The sequence below is a fragment of the Thalia democratica genome, chromosome 7, assembly GCF_965202585.1.
Source record: "Thalia democratica chromosome 7, ktThaDemo2.hap1.1, whole genome shotgun sequence".
Classification (NCBI taxonomy): Eukaryota; Metazoa; Chordata; class Thaliacea; order Salpida; family Salpidae; genus Thalia; species Thalia democratica.
In genome coordinates, this window is record NC_139171.1 from 40,046,413 (window position 1) to 40,064,394 (window position 17,982).

Sequence of the window (17,982 nt, forward strand, 5' to 3'; positions counted from 1 at the left end):
AACGTTTTAAATTAAAAGTATTGTGGCAAGTAATTTAACAAAAAAATAAAAAATAAATAAATAGAAATAAAATATAAACAATTTAAACCTGCCAACACTTGAATGAGCTTGGGTATTCAGTCACTTCTGGTAAAGAACTATTTACTTTCCAAGGTACGTTCAAACTATGAAAAAAAAAGTTTTATAAACTTTTTATTAAATAACTAATTTGTTTAATGTAATAAATTTTCTTTCGGTTATTTACAAACATATTACTATTTTTTACAATAAAAAATAAAACATGAGATTTACATTCTCAGAAGCTATAACATTTTTTTTGTAACACTATTTTAGAGTGAAAACCGCGTAGGGTTCACTAACTATACTATATTTTTCCTTAAAAACTATAAACCAATCAAAAATATTTTCAAACAAACTTGTTATCCTTTACAGACGATTGTTGATGAAGGAGGGGTAGGAGGGACGGGGCTGAAGTATACAAGGGAGTTTCCCTGTCTGCTGCCCGCATGCTGGGATTTTTCGAATGAGGCAGGGGTGTTTCCGCGAATCTGTAACTCAAGTTGACACCCGACAACTTCCCCCTAAACTTGCGCACCTGAAATTTTATTCTGTTAATAATTCAGTGCATCGTTTTGTAATTTCTTCTTCATATAGTTTTATCAGTTTTCATAACAAAAAAACTTGGTGTTATTGAAATAGACTTAAAACAATACTGTTCTTACAATATAGTAAGCCTTAGAATTGTGTTTAAGAAATATTTAGACTAGGAGCTTCATACTTTTATATCTTTAAAACAACGATTCAAAAAAACAAAAGTACTTATTCTCATGGACAGTTATTTTTTAATTCATGAAGTTTACTTGTTTTTTACCTCGATATCGGACTTCATTTCGTTGAGTACAGAAAAAGTTTGAAGTGTGTCATTAACTAAATGAAATATTTCCATGTCAACGTTTTGAGAAATTTCATCGGAATTCAATTTCAGATCGACAGATAAGTAAGCCTTACCGCTGTTAGAACATAGTCAGAAGCTTACTTCTTTATTTAAAATTAAAAAAATTGTGTATAAGAGTAAGAGTTATCAATATTATACTTGAAAGGCATGCTATAATTTATAAAGTATACTTGACTGACTCAGTACTACTGCTTGTACTTTTAGCGGGAGAAACTTCATTTTGTATTTGAAAATTGGATTTCTCAATTTGGACAAGTTGAAGTTTTGTATCAATATTCGACCACTTTAAAACGACGCTTTTATCTTGCGTGTTCTTAAAACTGTGAACAAATAAATATAATAAAGATAGAATATGTAACACAGAAAATAAAATTAATACGTATAACTAATTATAACTATATGAAAAGTACTAGGTAACAATAAAAAAATAGTAATATAACAATTTATTCACTATATTTTAAATGTACAAAACTAACTCATCATTCAACAAAAAAGACACCTCATGATTCATGTGCTTGTTTCTTTGTTTACTTTTTTTGTTGTAGAACAAATTTTCATCACAAGGATACTTATTGATACTAAAAACAACAATAAGGTGTAAACACTAAAAAAAAAATTACGTTGTAAAATTATCTGGCACTAAGTATTTGAAAATAAATTACAGCTGAAATACCAAAACTCACAAATTTACTTTAGCTAGTAATCAAAGCTTCGTTGGTTCAGATACTAAGTTCATAATTAGGTTGGAAAAATTACTTTATAAAAATATATCTGATTTTCTAAATTCTGTTAAAAGTTATAACTCTACCTGATATTATTCAGCAAAATGTTAACTTGAGCTCCTTTTTCAAGTATCTGTTTTATTGGACTATTTTTATCAACGTTTTCTTCCTTTCTCTCAATTTTCATGCATTCAAACAAGGTTTTGTACTTTTCCTGAAATTAGTTTGAATGAAAACATAAGCTTGAATAAAAAAAACCTCTTATAGATAAAAAAAAAAATTTTACTTCAATTAAGACTTAGACAGGGTTGCCACTTGTTTTTTCAAAAATTTTTCTAGGTTTTCCAAATTTCTTCCAGGTTTTTAAAAAATAAACATTTTTGGATCTATTTTTAGTTTTAAGTTAATTTCTATAAAAGAAACTGTGTTAAACAGTACAAAAACATTTAAAAGATGCTATAAAGTTACTTTAAATAGTTTTTTAATAAAATTTTTTTTTGATGATGACAAAAAAATCTTATTTATATGATAGATTTTTTGTGTTAAATTGAAATTTAAGTACTGAAAATGTTAAAATTATTAAAAATTCCAGGTTTTTCCAGGTTTTTTTCAAAATTTCTCAAAATCCAGGTTATTTTCGCCTAAATTGTTGAATTCCAGGTTTTTCAAGGTTTTTCCAGGTTTCCAGGTAAAGTGGCAACCCTGCTTAGAGTCACAATACTAGGATGGCTTTTTTCATACAACAATTTTTATAATTTCAAAGTAAGGTTCAAATTTGATTCAACAATGACGTCTTTACATAATTTAATCTTATTTAAACTTAGTAAGGCTTACTTGAAATTCTTTAACTTGTTCATCGCTGTTGTTCAACACATTAAGACTCTTAAAGAAGTTCACAAAACTATTTGTAGTAGCGGAGTTATTTTCATTAGCCGACTGATTCATTTGTATGAATACTGAAGCCTCTTTATCAGATGCAGCGCTTTAACAGTTTACAATTTAAAGCACACTACCGTTGTTGTATAAAATACAGCTTATATAGTAAAAAAAATGCTTAAAAAAAAGATTAACGTAGAAGTTACAGTTAAACTTAACAATAACTTTGATTCTATTTGAATAAGAATTTAGTATAAGTACTGACGAGGTCATTGAGCGAAACTTTTTTATACTAAAGAAAACTTAAAAAGTATAAATTGTACTGATTCTCCTTTTGAATAAAAGATCTCTGTTTATTATTGTTAAAAAGATCAAAACACATATCATTAAACTTAACATCTTAATAGTAATTTCTGTAGCATACTTTGTAAATTTAACAGGCTTCTTGCGCGTTGACGGTTTCTTGCAGTTGGAGGTTTTAAATTTTTCGCTCAAGTGCCTCACTAAAACAAAAACGGCCGGCGTGAGTGTGACTAGTCTCGGAAGTTGATCTTTTTTGCCCAGTTGCTCTTCAATTTGTTCGAGATGATCGCTCAGAGCGAGGAACTTTGTTATGAGATTCAGCATGTGCATAGATTCAAGCTTGCGTATTTTTCTATAAAAAAATTATTGAAAAATTTTCGATTTCTACTAAACTTTGTTAAATTAACTTAATTAAAAGTATAACAAACAAGTATAAAAACTACATAACTAATCAAAGAAGTTAAATATTCTAATACTCATTTTAAAAAGTCCAGAAAACATCTATCAAAAGACTTTAGAAAGTTTTTATCAAATACCTGAGAAAATTAAATATTTTGTAAAACCAATTCAAATGTCAAACTTTTACACTCATAAGCTTGCTTATCATAGCGCTAAATTACAATGTGTCAAATAGTTTTAGTAGGGTTTCTACTTTCATAAGAAAAAAAAAACAGTGTCTTATCACTGAAAACTAGCCTGAGTCAGTTTGATTACAGGTTAAATTAAAAATCACTTTAATCAATATTTTCATTTATCCTAGGCCTTTCTTCTTAACTGATTGAATTTAAAACGCATTTAGAAAACTTGAATTTGTTTAAGCGCATCAAAATTGACATTCTCAATAATTTGATGAATTATTAGGCAGTTTTTTTTTAGAAGTTATGTGTTTTTAATAGATTAACTTTGCTTCAGTCTCAATACTTTTTCAGAGTTCATCGTGTAAAAATTCACTATTGCTAAAAAGATTAAAATCACATTAAAGACATAAACTTGACCATGTCTAAATATGTATTTCCGAATGGAAGACAGGTATATGTAGGTATAACTATTATCGTTACAAAAAGTAAAGTTTTTAAATTCTTCAGGAACCTAGTACTCATAGTGGATCAAAATCGTGCAGAACTTGAATTGATGTATTAAAAAAAAAATTCAAAAATATAATATAAAGTAGCTTTATAAAATCTAGGTAGATTAATAAAAGTTATATAGAGCTATAAATAATTTAGTAAAATAAAAGCGTAGTTAAGGACTCGCCAAAAAATTTATTATGCAAAAAACTATACTTATGTACTAAAATTTATATCTAACTTTAAAAGTATAAATATATATAAGGTTGAAAAGATAAGATATACAATCCTTAAAACTTCACACCTGGAGGTTTCTGAAGTGATGTTGTATTTATCTGAAAACTCGCTTTCGGACAGTAACTCTGTCTTTTTAACGCCGTCAACAAGTTGTACTCCAAGCAATCCTTTGTTGCTAGGCAACGAGTCGTGTTGCGAGGGAGGCATTTCCGCCTCAGCAACTATATGTTCCAGACACGACACGAACACCGCGCTGCAAACTTCTGTGTGCTTGCGCGATACGCATGATTGGATGTGGTTCATATGGAAGATCAACCTGTCGACTGGAGTCATCCATGCGTGAAAGGTGACCGCTAGTGACGTAACAATGTTCCACTGAACCACATTTGGTCTGCATGTTTTAAACTTTTTTATAGTAAACTTTATTTTGTTTTAGTAATAATATAGTTTTGCTCAGTTATGACATTTTTTTTGAATTATAAAATATTTTAATATTAAACATTTAGAAATCTATTAGTTTTAACTAACTATTGAATTTTTACTTATTTTTTACAGTGTAGTTGTTTTTAAACATTCCTAAAGCACAGGTTGGTTTCTTTAAACTAGTTATTATATTGAAAAAGAAAGACAGTTTTTGATTCTAGTTTAAAGTTTAAAAGTATTAGCAAATATTATGTTACCGTACCAAACTAATGTTTACTAAATAATGTCTTAATAGTTTACTAATTACTACTATATATTAAATCATAATACAACTTCTATTGTATTTTCTAAGCTAGTAAAAGACAATAATGTACAAACAATTTTGAAAAAACTACAGGTTTTAAGGTTGTGACATTTATGTAATATTTTTAATTTTTACATAAAAGACTTACCTTAAAGAATGATTTGTATTTTTTGTAGGTAGGTTTGACCAAATATTTCCGATTGAAAAAGAAGCATCTGCATCATTAGTCAAATTGTTTTCTGAAAATTTAAATATATAAAACTAATTTCAAATGTATGCTTTCTTAAATCATGGTTGATATTCACAACTATTGTAATAAGTGTTTTAGCAAGCTAATAATATATCTAAAGAAAATTTTGTTAACTTTTTAGGAAAAGTTAACCATTATTTATTAAGATGATATAAATATATAAAAGTAAATGTATAACAAAAATGAAATCTATTTTTTGTTTCTCAAAAGAAGTTGACTCTTAATTTTTTAAACTGAAACTAAAACAATATAGACCTGTTTCAATAAGTTCTTGAGAAAGTCCACTAGCAAAGATGGAGCCTTTCAAACTTATATCATTGCATCCAAATTCAATTGCAATCCAACCATACTTGCTATTAACACTACCTGCTGACAGAAGTTAATTTTAATATTATCAGCTCCTACTAAGTTGTATGAAAATGACGCACATCTGGTAACTTCATAGATATTTTATTATAATTTCTATTAAAATACTAAAACTTAAGTGTCTATACTAGTTTAACTTAATAATAATGTTTTATAAAAACGCGTTTACAGATAACTATAGAATAATAAAAACTCAGTATCTTTCAGTGTCAAATGATACATTTAATGTATATATTTTTACTCGTAATTACCGGATCTAGTCCTTTTTTTCTAAAACAAGATCCGTCCGGATCAAGTTCCAAATAACTTAACGTCTAAAAATAGTAAATTTCTAAATTACACTTCGTATAAAATTCTATTCCTTTTTATTACTTATAATTGGGTTCTAGCTTATTAAAAAATGGATTTGGATAGATTACTTCTGGTTTATTGATTTTAAATAAAACCAAATTTCTTTAAGGAATGAATAAAAATCAGTAGAAGTTAAAACAGTGAATAAATTATTATAGGTGTGCCAAAAGAAGGAAGAAAAAATAACGAGTCGATCACATGCTTTTATTTATGGATTTAGTCAAAATATCGGAATACTACGTTTAGAGATCCAAATGCAGCCAGTCAAGAAAGCATTTTTAGCCCGAGAAGTACTTTATAATTATTGCTACCTGCTTTATGTTTATTTCTTTACACATTTGCTTTAAATATATGATCATAATCAAAAGTTTTTTTTTTCAAAAATATTGGGAATTGCAAAGGATTTTTTTGCATTTAATGTGACCCACGAAGAAGTATTTTTAGATTAATAAACAAATTTTTACATATTTTGTTAAAATAAACTTGAATAATATAACTTTAATGCAGAAAACAAATAACTGGTAATTAAAACCTTCGTTTGACTTTCGTAACAACTTATTCTCTACAGAGAAATTAACAAGCGACTGAGATTGTTTCAGAGCAGTAATGCTGACTTGGTCGGGAATAGCTCCATCTTGTGTAAGAACCCTCAGTTGACAGTCTAAACTTCCTATGTCAGCTTTAATGGCACAGGGAGTTTTTTTCTGAACTTGTTTCTATTCAGGTGATAATAAGAATACAAAGTTTAAAAAAAACTTACATTATTTAAAGCATAAATAAATTCAACTATGAATTAAGATTTTTATAAGTAGGCGGCTTTGCTCAAACGCTTAAGTTTAAAAAATAAAAATTAACCTTAAAATTTAAATTAAGTACAGTATACTACCGCTTAAGTACGCACTTTTTTTGGTACGCATCACGCCTTAAGTACGCACTTATCCAGAAAGACAAAGTAAAGGATGTTATACTAGAACTTCAAGAAATTCCAGTTTTTTTGCCTAAATTTTCAATCATCAAGTTTTTCCAGATTATTTTATGTTTCCAGGTAGAATGGCCAACCTGCTGAGTTAGCCTGATACTTTGTTAACTTTTAAACTAGGGTGAGTAATCCTGAGTAGGCCAAGTGGCCTGAGATTGAGACAGTCCTGTTATTAAATGTTAACAAACTAAATACTTGTGTAGTGGTTGCAGAAAAGTAAAAAGAATAATGATATTTGAGCTGTAATGCTATAAAATAAATAAATCTAGATGACAAAGTTAAAAAAACCTACGTATACAAAATAGTTAAGTCATATTCTAATTTAAATGTACATACATTGATGTTTTGAAAATGTTTGGTAAACACAAAGTAGTTTGGTACTTTCCCTCTAACAAAACAAAATGTAGCTTAATATTTTTTTTAAATCATTGACTGACATTGACTTTCTATATTAAATGTATGTATTAGTTATGTAGAAGCTTTTTATAGAAAAAATAAATCATTTTAAAATCTATTAAAAAAATTTGCAAATTAGAATTATGTTTTAAATGTTATTTAAAATAAATGACTTGTTTATTTGACTTAATTATTTAGTGGCTAGTTGTAAGAAAGAAAACAAACAACTAAATTTCATATTATACTATATCGTCAAAAAGTACGCACTACCCGTGCTAAGTACGCACTTTTTGGTCGGGTTCAATTTGCGTACTTAAGCGGTAGTGTACTGTAATTAATAAAAACTAACTAAGAAACCTTATCAAATATTTACACTAAATTTGGTATTAAATATTTTTAACCACGAAATAAAGAAATACTCACAAAATACGTGAAGTGTTAAAACTATCTTAGCTTAAAAGAAGCTTTAACGTCTGAAACTTTTTAATAAATTGTTATTAGTATGACTTTTGTAAAAATTACTAATTTAATGTTTAATATAAATTTTGACTTTAATCGCATAAAAAATAATTAATATTTTATTTAGAGTTAACAATAAATTTTTAATTTTCATTTACTAATTAAACAATTATAAAACAAAAGTTAGAATTATAGATGAACTTACTTTATAAACTACATCAGTTAAGGGAGAGTAAGTTTTTGCGGAAAGTTTCAATTTTTCCAACCTGTACGGGTGTTAAACAAAATTAAATAATGATAACTATTATTTATTTAAATTAAAATGTACTCAATTTAATTTTATTCATTTAATTATTAAACTATTCTTTTAAAAATTTATTCTAACAATATAAAAACATAGTGTAAAAACTTAGATGATTAAAAAATGTAATTAAATCAAACTTATATAACTTAAAATTTGAAAAAACTATGTGCACTATTGAAAATTATTCATTTTACTTTAATACTTAAAAATGTTGTATTGCAGTAAGCATATAGAAAACAACAAGTAACAAATTTGTAACAAACATAAAAGTATTTAAAAGCATAAAGTAAAACAAATTATTAGCCTTTATTTTAGTATAAAGCAAGGTCCTTTAAACCCAAATATAATTGTGCGGTTTTTTAAGAATTGAAAACAGCATTTTAAAACAAAAAAAAAAACATGTTTTAATTCTTATTTATAAAGTTTTTAAACACTCTGAACTAATAATGACTACAATAACTAGAATACTTATCACAATTTAAAGACCTCACAATGACAGCAGAATAGCAAGGAATATGCTGCGTGGTGTGGGGTAGCTGTCTTGTGAACACGTACTCACCACCATTGCTTGCTTGCACGAAACACGTTGTTATGCTGGGCACTTGCACATTCACCACTACTTTTGGTGGCTTAGAATTGCAGCACACCGAGGGTACAGCTTCTAAAATATCAACAATATATTTTTTTATTTGTTGATCTTAAGAAATGGGCACAAAAATATGATTTTATTTTTCCATTACTAGCCAGTACTAAAATAGGATGAAAACATTGTAAGTGTTTATAGAATGAGCTACAGGAGTAATGTATAATACGTTAAAAAAAATCAAGTTATTAGTTAAACTTTTTCAAATAATTCAGGGTATAGGCGGGTCCGACATAACAAAATGACATTTTTTGGCTCTTATTTTGTTTAACTAAAAATTAAACAAAATTTTAACATAAGTGACATTAAAATTATCATCTAATTTTATAGAATTAACAATCAACTTAAAGTATATATGATAATATCTTTTTAAGAAACAAAAAAATCAATTAACTTTTGAGACATAGCCAATTTTGTAAAAAAAATCAGATACAACTGTAAGGAATCCAAAATTTTCATGGCCGATATTCTCGGAATTAAAAAAAAAACTACTAATATTTTTTCTCCTCCTTCATTTTTTAAACTGTTGACCTCAAATTTTCAAGAAAAAATCCCTTGCATTATAAGAAAAAATCCTATTGAATGATAATAATGAAAATATTTTACTCAAAATAAAATAAAATTTTTTCTATAGGATTGTTAATTTTTTAGCTAAGATTAAACTGAAAAAGGTTCAGAAAGATTGCTTAAAAACTGTAGAAGATAGATTTCAATGAAATAAACTTTTTTTTTGCCTTTTCAACTTTGATCTTTCATGAGGGAACCTATTGAACTTTACGACTTTGTCCCCTCATATCTCAAAAACCAGTTTTCGTTATAAGAATTGGTAAAAAGCAACTGTTAGCTAAGTCAAAGATTTTAAAATAAGATCAACTTGTAAAAAAGTGCCTCAACTACCCATATCCTTAAGTTAATTCAAACAATTTGAAATAAAATTTACCATCTATTTGGCAGAGCATAATAGACTTTGACAAACAATCTGAACGAATATTAGAAATGACAGAAGAAGCTGAACTTGAATCGATTGTCGTCTCCAAGTTTTTCAATATTCTTTGTATGCCAAGCAGCAGCAATGGTGTGACTTGCAATACAATACCGTCCTGTTTGACAAACGATTATAAAATGAAATTTTGATGCATTACTATTAGATGAAATTAACAAATTCTATCTTAAAAAAAATATTTAACTCTCACCTGAACTTTAATATTAACTCTTACATCCTGAACAAGCGTATCCGCATCATTATCAACGCAACAATCTACTTTTTCCCTTCGCTCCCTACTTCTAACAACCGACGACAGGTTGATCCCTTCATCGGACTTTTCAAACGTCGGGAACCAGTGGGGCAGGCCCAGCGGCTTCCTGATCAGCTGGAACGTGGCGAGCAGGGGTTTGTAATTCGCCACCAGGTCGTCGACGTCGCCGCTCTCGTAAGCTCCGGTTCCTCCCAGCATGTCGATGCTGAGGCTCCTTTTCTGCCTGCGCTTCTGGCTGATCTGGCTCGAGGCGCGCGCCTTCGAACCGATCTTCAGGCTGATGGGTCGCTGCGCAGCGTCAAGTTTGTTTAAGTTGTGATGATCAGCGACTATTGTGTTGAGTTTTTCCTTGGAAAGCTCCTCGCTGTCAGCGGCTTGCGCGAACGAGATTTTTCTCGCTTGTTTCGAGTTTTTCGCTGTTTGCCTGTCCAGGCTTCGAACTGTAATGGGAGATGAGAGGGATTCCTTGCCGGATGGTAATTCAGAAACGTCGTTTTCAAAGTCTGACTCTGCGGAATAATACACCTCTTCACTTGAACTTGTTTGCTGACCACTTATTGTTATACTTTTGTCGTCGGTATCATACGAATTGATTGGGCTTTTTCTGGAAGAACTTTGGTCGGCTTGCACTATTGACCCTGATAGGCCAGCATCTATTTCTGCATAATTAGTTTGGTCTTTAATGCTTCTGTCTTTTTTTAGGATGCTCGTTTGTGGTATGCTTTTGTTGCTTGTAGTAGCCACAGATCCTAAGTTTGAATCTGAATTTGAAGCAAAGTTAGAAACTATTTTAATTAAATAAAAAAGAAATTCAAAATTTTATAAAAATAAATTAAAAAACAGATGGCATTATTTTTTCGTATGTTAGAATTAATTTTGAATTAAAACATTATAATCCAAAACAAAAATTTTAACCGTCACGAATCACATCCGTAAGTTCGCTTTCAAACTCGCTTTCATCGTCAGGAATGTCAGAAGTCACCAGCAAGCCTAAGCATGCGATGCAGTGGTTCGACGGCTCGGGATTGTAATCCTCCTGCCATATACTAGCAATGCGTTTTGTGTTAGCGTCGTACTTGCGCACGAGAGCCTCTTTTTCGTGCAGGTCGACATCGGGCAGCGGTTCGCTCATGTGAACAGCAAGCGGACCCAGGCAGAACTTGCCCGCTTCGACGTACTCCTTTTCTGAACAGAAATTAAGATGGATTTTCAGTGTTTAGTCGCAACAATATTATGCTTAAAGGGTTAAAAACTATTGTAACTTTTTTATAATAACTTAAAATAAAATACATACTTTTCAAAAATATACTACTTGTATAACACTACACTTATTAGAAAACTTACTGTTTTTTTGACACACCCGACTTATCACCGAGCACTTTCCAACTTTGATCAAGTACGACTCAACGCTGGACACTTGACTGTGCACTGCTTCCGCCTTCTTCTTCGACGTCATGCTGCAGGCGTGGCAGATGCCTTTGACGTCGCACAGCGAAATGTACGGCACGTTCACGCTGAACAGGAAGGTGTCCGACACGAGCAAAGCCACCCGGATGCTGGAAGTGGTCACGTGCAGCTCGGTGTAGCGGAGATGCAGCTTGCTCTGTTACGTAACAAACATTAAAAAAAAAAATTAAAGGTACTACTGATTTGAGAAAAAAACAAAAAAAGTATATAACGTAAAAGTAAATAGCTTAAACACGTTTTTAATAAAACTACATGAGTGAATCAAACAAATTAGTTTTTCATAATGTTAAAAAGTAAAAAAAGTATGAGAACGAAAAAATACCTTTTGAGAAACAAAACTAGAAAGAAGAGTAGAATTTAGCTTGTAGTCTTCATTTGAAAACTGGCAAACGAATAACTTCAGCCACTCTCCAATCACTAAAGTCTAAAAAATATAATTGAAGTTAGTCATCAAAGTTTTTACAGCTAGTTTAACAGGTTGAAAGTGAAACTACTAAACTATTTTTAATTTACCTATGTCAATGTACAAGTAATAAACAAAATTTATGTAAAAGTTAGTTTTTGTTTGTACAAACTGCTTCAAACACACCTTAATTGGTCGAAACTAATTAACAATAACTAAGTAAAGTTTTTTTAGTGAAAACTCAACAAAATTAAACACAGTTTCGATTACCAGACCTCTTGCACGGAAATTTTTCCCGTTATTTCACCGACGTCAACCGAAGTCATGCAAGCGTACTCAGTCGGAGGATAGGTGACATTATTTTTGCCATCGGAAAGAAAAGCGACAAGCTTGAAGTTGAGCTGATTCATCAGAATTCTGCCTTTTTCGTGTCTTCGTGAACCAATAGAAGTAGTTGCTGTCAGGGGCTCGCCAAAACCCTTTTGAAATGGCTCCGATGGTCCCATGTCAGTAAAGCCAATGCCCAGTTTAGATAGTTTTAGCTGCAATAAGTATACGTTTAAATGTAGTTAAATTTGATATAAAAAGTAGTGCTATTTAGTTATAAAACTTAATAAATTGAAAAGATGTACTAGCAATAAAACCTAAATCACATAGATTTAGTAAATTCTAGCAACAAAAAATTGTTGCATTTTCAAGTTTTATTACTGATTTAAATTACGAAATATTTTAATACAGCGTTAATAACTAGTCGGAAAAGTTGATGGATGTAACTAATTTAGATTTTTAAAATAGAAAAAAAGTTCCGACGAAGTGACAACTATGTATATATATATATATCACAGATGTTCTTGTGCTAAAACTTTATTCCGACTAACGGCGTTTCACTGCTCTCAAATAAATTTAAGAACAGATCTACGGAGTCTATAAAATGTTAACACACATTAGAAAAAAAGCAGAAAAAAGCATGTATAATTATGTATAGTGTTTATCTAGGTAGTAACTATAAATGGACTTTATGGTTTAAAAACAAAGTTTGGGATAAAAGCGTGAAATTATAAAATTGTCTACAAAAAAAACAAATTTAATAAAAGTAGGCACCAACCTCAAAAAGCTTTTTTTTCTAATGTGTGTTAACATTTTATAGACTCCGTAGATCTGTTCTTAAATTTATTTGAGAGCAGTGAAACGCCGTTAGTCGGAATAAAGTTTTAGCACAAGAACATCTGTGATATACATTCCGATAAGCTTAGCTTATCAGGATCTCCAGGATTTAACGCCTTATAACGTTACATCTTATATATATATATATATATATAAAATAAGGTTAATGTTCAAACTTAAACACCTTCTACTGAGCCCACTTGAAGGGCTTTTAAATAATTTATTGAAATGGCGATTTTAAAAATTCTGGTACATATGTTTCATAAAGCTTTAATTTTTCATAAAGCTTTAATCATCAGCCAGTTAAATTCAAAATAAAAAGCACTGTACTAAACAAAGATACAAAAGTTATGCAAAAAAACAAAAAACAGTATGACGTAATACTGTACATTACAAATATTCAGTACAAAAATCGATCTACCATCTAACTAATCAAACAACTAAAATTAACGAAAACAACAGTTAATTGACTATAAAATACTTCAAAATTTGTTGTATTTTAAGAGAAGCTTTTTCATATGTCGACAAGACGATATAAATTCGCTCATCTTATTTAAATAACCTTCCTTTTTTAACGCATACATAACGGCTGTTGAATCTTTTAAGCACAGCCCACAAACAGGGTTGTTACCATCTGCTATTGGCTGTGCTCTTTTTATTACTCCCAAGTTAATTTAAAATCAATGTTTTTTCGCTTAAGGCCGCAAACATACTTCGAAAGCTCAGTTTCATTTTCGTATACACCACCTTTAAAGGATTTTTTATAGTTGGCATACCGAAATCTGAATTGAGTGGAGCATAAGCCGATGTAGAACTTCTTTTCAAGGTCAGAGTTAACTGTTGCCTTGTAAATAATGTTCTCTGACCGGCAATTGCCCCCCTTCAAATTATATTTACAGCCACCGGCGCAATTAAACTGATTTTTGATTAAATTACTTTTGTTTAAAATCCTTTGATTATGTGACTTAATTAATCTCTCCAAATTCGCCATACATGAATAACTGATTCGCATATTATGTTTGTTAAATATCTTTGATAATGGGTTATTTTTGTTGAAATGTTTTTTTACTAGATTTATAAATTCTCTGCCTAAATCTAAAAAATCTAAATCTAAAATCTAAAAAAGGAAGGTTGTTTAAATAAGAGGAGCGAATTTATATCGTCTTGTCGACATATGAAAAAGCTTCTCTTAAAATACAACAAATTTTGAAGTATTTTATAGTCAATTAACTGTTGTTTTCGTTAATTTTAGTTGTTTGATTAGTTAGATGGTAGATCGATTTTTGTACTGAATATTTGTAATGTACAGTATTACGTCATACTGTTTTTTGTTTTTTTGCATAACTTTTGTATCTTTGTTTAGTACAGTGCTTTTTATTTTGAATTTAACTGGCTGATGATTAAAGCTTTATGAAAAATTAAAGCTTTATGAAACATATGTACCAGAATTTTTAATATAGCGATTTCAATAAATTATATATATAAAAGGTTTATTTAAAGATGCAAAACTCAAAGGACTCGAGTTTCGTGACTATTCACTCATCAGCTTTAAAAAAAGTTTAAAATAAAGCACAAAACAAAATCACTAATGAATGTTAAAATTTTTTTGCATTAATAGATTATGACGTAATTTTGAAACTATTAAAAATCATGCAAAACGGCTTGTGCAAAAATTAATCTACCAATAGACAATAAACTAGCAAAAGTTCATATAACTTCGGTGAGTAACTATATATTAGGACAGATAATTGAAAGATATAAAGATAAAATTAAGATGCAAATTGAAATTTAGGTTATTTTAAGACGAAGTTAAAACTTGTTAAACTTTAAAAGCGACTTTTTTATATGTCTACAAGACGATACAAACTCGCTTCTTTTGTTTAAGCATCTCTTGTCTTTCAGTGCATATATAACGGCTGATGCTTCTTTGAGACACAGCCTACATATTGGGCTATTGCCGTCGGCTATAGGCTAGGCTCTTTTTATAACTTCCCAGGATATTTCGAAGTCAATGCCGCTGCGCTTTAAGCCACAAACATACTTCGAAAGTTCAGTGTCATTTTCATATATGCCCCCTTTAAAAGATTTTTTATGATTGGCATACCTGAATCTAAACTGAGTCGAGCACAAGCCGACATAGAACCTCGTCTCAACGCCAGAGTTAACTGTGGCCTTGTAGACGATGTTCTCTGAACGGCAATTACCCCCTTTCAAATTATATTTACAGCTACCAGCGCAGCCACACTGACTTTGAATTCCTGAGTTTTGATTTAAAATTTTTTGGTTCTGTGCCTTAATGATATTCTCTAATTTGCCGTACACGAATAACTTATTTGCATATCATGTTTGTTGAAAATTTTTGTTAGCGGATTTTGTTAATTGAAGTGTTTTTTGACTAGATTTATAAATTTTCTTCCAATATTAGTTTTTACGGAATACTAAAAGAAGGGTTGTACCAGATTACATTTCTTTTTCTTTTGTGTTTTTGATTAATAGGTTGTTGCTCAGGTTTTTCAAATTTAAGTTTGTTGTCGTATCCGCATTTTTTCATTATTTTTTCATATTCATCTTTAGTTTTTAGAAAGTTTTCTTCTTTGCTTGATCGTTTATTTAGGCGTTGATTTATTATGTTAGGAATTTGTTTTATAATGTTTTTAGGGTGGCTTGATTGTTTGTTGACATACATAATTTTAGCGTTTTGTTTCCTGTAAGGCATAAAAGAGATATCATTCAAATTGAGCTTCACATCTAGGAAGTCAGTTATCACTAGTGGAGATTCCACAGTGACTCTCAACCCCATAGATTTGAAGAAGGCATGGGTTTGTTTTTTTAGCTTCTCAACTTTAAAGTCAGAAGAGTTGGGCAATACAGCTAGACCATCGTCTCTGTATAACCCAACTCTATTTAAACCAAAGATATCTTTTTTAGAGAATATCATTAAGGCATACAACCAAAAAATTTTAAATCAAAACTCAGGAATTCAAAGTCAGTGTGGCTGCGCTGGTAGCTGTAAATATAATTTGAAAGGGGGTAATTGCCGTTCAGAGAACATCGTCTACAAGGCCACAGTTAACTCTGGCGTTGAGACGAGGTTCTATGTCGGCTTGTGCTCGACTCAGTTTAGATTCAGGTATGCCAATCATAAAAAATCTTTTAAAGGGGGCATATATGAAAACGACACTGAACTTTCGAAGTATGTTTGTGGCTAAAAGCGCAGCGGCATTGACTTCGAAATATCCTGGGAAGTTATAAAAAGAGCACAGCCTATAGCCGACGGCAATAGCTCAATATGTAGGCTGTGTCTCAAAGAAGCATCAGCCGTTGTATATGCACTGAAAGACAAGAGATGCTTAAACAAAAGAAGCGAGTTTGTATCGTCTTGTAGACATATAAAAAAGTCGCTTTTAAAGTTTAACAAGTTTTAACTTCATCTTAAAATAACCTAAATTTCAATTTGCATCTTAATTTTATCTTTATATCTTTCAATTATCTGTCCTAATATATAGTTACTCACCGAAGTTATATGAATTTTTGCTAGTTTATTGTCTATTGGTAGATTAATTTTTGCACAAGCCGTTTTGCATGATTTTTAATGGTTTCAAAATTACGTCATAATCTATTAATGCAAAAAATTTTTAACATTCATTAGTGATTTTGTTTTGTGCTTTATTTTAAACTTTTTTTAAAGCTGATGAGTGAATAGTCACGAAACTCGAGTCCTTTGAGTTTTGCATCTTTAAATAAACCTTTTTTATAATAAAGCCCTCAAGGTGGGCTCAGTGTGAAAAATTTAATTTATCAAGTTAAATAACTTAATTCTATATATATATATATATATATATATATAAAAAGTTTTATTCAAAGATGAAAAAACGAGAAGAACTCAAGTTTCGTGATTACTCACTCATCAGCTTCAAAACATGTTTTGAAGCTGATGAGTGAGTAATCACGAAACTTGAGTTCTTCTCGTTTTTTCATCTTTGAATAAAACTTTTTATTAACAAAGCCCTCAAGGTGGGCTCAGTGTGAAAAATTTAATTTATTAAGTTAAATAACTTAATTCTATATATATATATATATATACAGAGGAGAATTACCACTTATTCAGATTTTAATTTTTTTAAACGATAACTAAATTAATTCAGTTACTCAAATACGAGAAACTTACATCGACTTGAGTATCGAGATACGCGGATACTACGTTACAGTTGAGTGATTTCAGGAAAACTTGAGGCGGGTGATCGAGGAATGTCGGATAACAGGGGAGAAGCCCTGATGTTCGGTCAAGTTTCACGCGAGCAACCACTTCGAACGGCCTATAAAACACATAGAAAGGTTAAGATAAAGTGAGTTCGCCACTTTTTATTCAGTTTTATTACGATGTCTGCCCAATATTTTTGAGTAAAAATATAGTTAGACATCAGCATTAATCAACAGTTCTTAAATGTCTCTTAAAAGATAGGATTATTTTACATTTAAATTCAATTGTACATAATGAATTTTGATTTTAAATGTATAAAAAACTTTTACAAAGGGAATAAAAATATACTTTTTACAAGCTAACCTTAAGTAGATTTTTTAATAAGATTTTATTATAAATTTAGGTTGTAAAAGTTTAGATACTTTATGATAATGAGCAAAGTTATAAAAATAAAACATGTTGCTTATAGTTTTTTTAAGTTTATTAAAAATTTTAATATCTTTAAAAATTTAAAAAATATTATGTATCAAATACAAGATTTCAAATATTTATAAATTCTTACATTTTTCATTACACAAAATAGAGTAAATTTTAAGCTTATATTTTTTGTAATAAATTTACATTGCTTTTAAAAATTAGTAGTATTTATACAATCAATAAGTATCTTACAAAAGTTCAATAACTACTAGTTATTAATATTTTATATTTTTAAAGAAGCGAATGAAACAAGTACTTAACCTTAAATTTTCTGTTTCTTTCTTGCTCAAGGTGTTTCTTCTTTTTTCTTCACGTTTGAAAGCTTCTTCTGGATTCGCCATGTCAGTTAGCACATCGTTCATTCCAAGATAGTTATCCT

The 17,982-nt window shown here is 29.8% G+C and overlaps 1 protein-coding gene across 1 annotated transcript in view; it reads right to left on the reverse strand.

The window, feature by feature from the left end:
* Positions 1 to 17,982, reverse strand: part of LOC145841030 (bridge-like lipid transfer protein family member 1) — a 53,470-nt gene that overhangs the window by 26,953 nt on the left and 8,535 nt on the right. Inside the window, exons 14-35 of the mRNA XM_082948388.1 lie at positions 17,865 to 17,980; positions 17,094 to 17,241; positions 12,037 to 12,303; positions 11,681 to 11,782; positions 11,236 to 11,494; positions 10,807 to 11,076; positions 9,829 to 10,652; positions 9,576 to 9,735; positions 8,479 to 8,653; positions 7,894 to 7,954; positions 6,387 to 6,570; positions 5,393 to 5,506; positions 5,036 to 5,126; positions 4,228 to 4,551; positions 2,978 to 3,208; positions 2,512 to 2,659; positions 1,764 to 1,891; positions 1,432 to 1,533; positions 1,135 to 1,275; positions 872 to 1,010; positions 417 to 595; positions 89 to 164 (exon numbers count right to left, since the gene is read on the reverse strand). Coding sequence (XP_082804514.1) covers positions 89 to 164; positions 417 to 595; positions 872 to 1,010; positions 1,135 to 1,275; positions 1,432 to 1,533; positions 1,764 to 1,891; positions 2,512 to 2,659; positions 2,978 to 3,208; positions 4,228 to 4,551; positions 5,036 to 5,126; positions 5,393 to 5,506; positions 6,387 to 6,570; positions 7,894 to 7,954; positions 8,479 to 8,653; positions 9,576 to 9,735; positions 9,829 to 10,652; positions 10,807 to 11,076; positions 11,236 to 11,494; positions 11,681 to 11,782; positions 12,037 to 12,303; positions 17,094 to 17,241; positions 17,865 to 17,980 — 4,239 coding nt within the window. The remainder of the gene's footprint in view (positions 1 to 88; positions 165 to 416; positions 596 to 871; positions 1,011 to 1,134; positions 1,276 to 1,431; positions 1,534 to 1,763; positions 1,892 to 2,511; positions 2,660 to 2,977; positions 3,209 to 4,227; positions 4,552 to 5,035; positions 5,127 to 5,392; positions 5,507 to 6,386; positions 6,571 to 7,893; positions 7,955 to 8,478; positions 8,654 to 9,575; positions 9,736 to 9,828; positions 10,653 to 10,806; positions 11,077 to 11,235; positions 11,495 to 11,680; positions 11,783 to 12,036; positions 12,304 to 17,093; positions 17,242 to 17,864; positions 17,981 to 17,982) is intronic.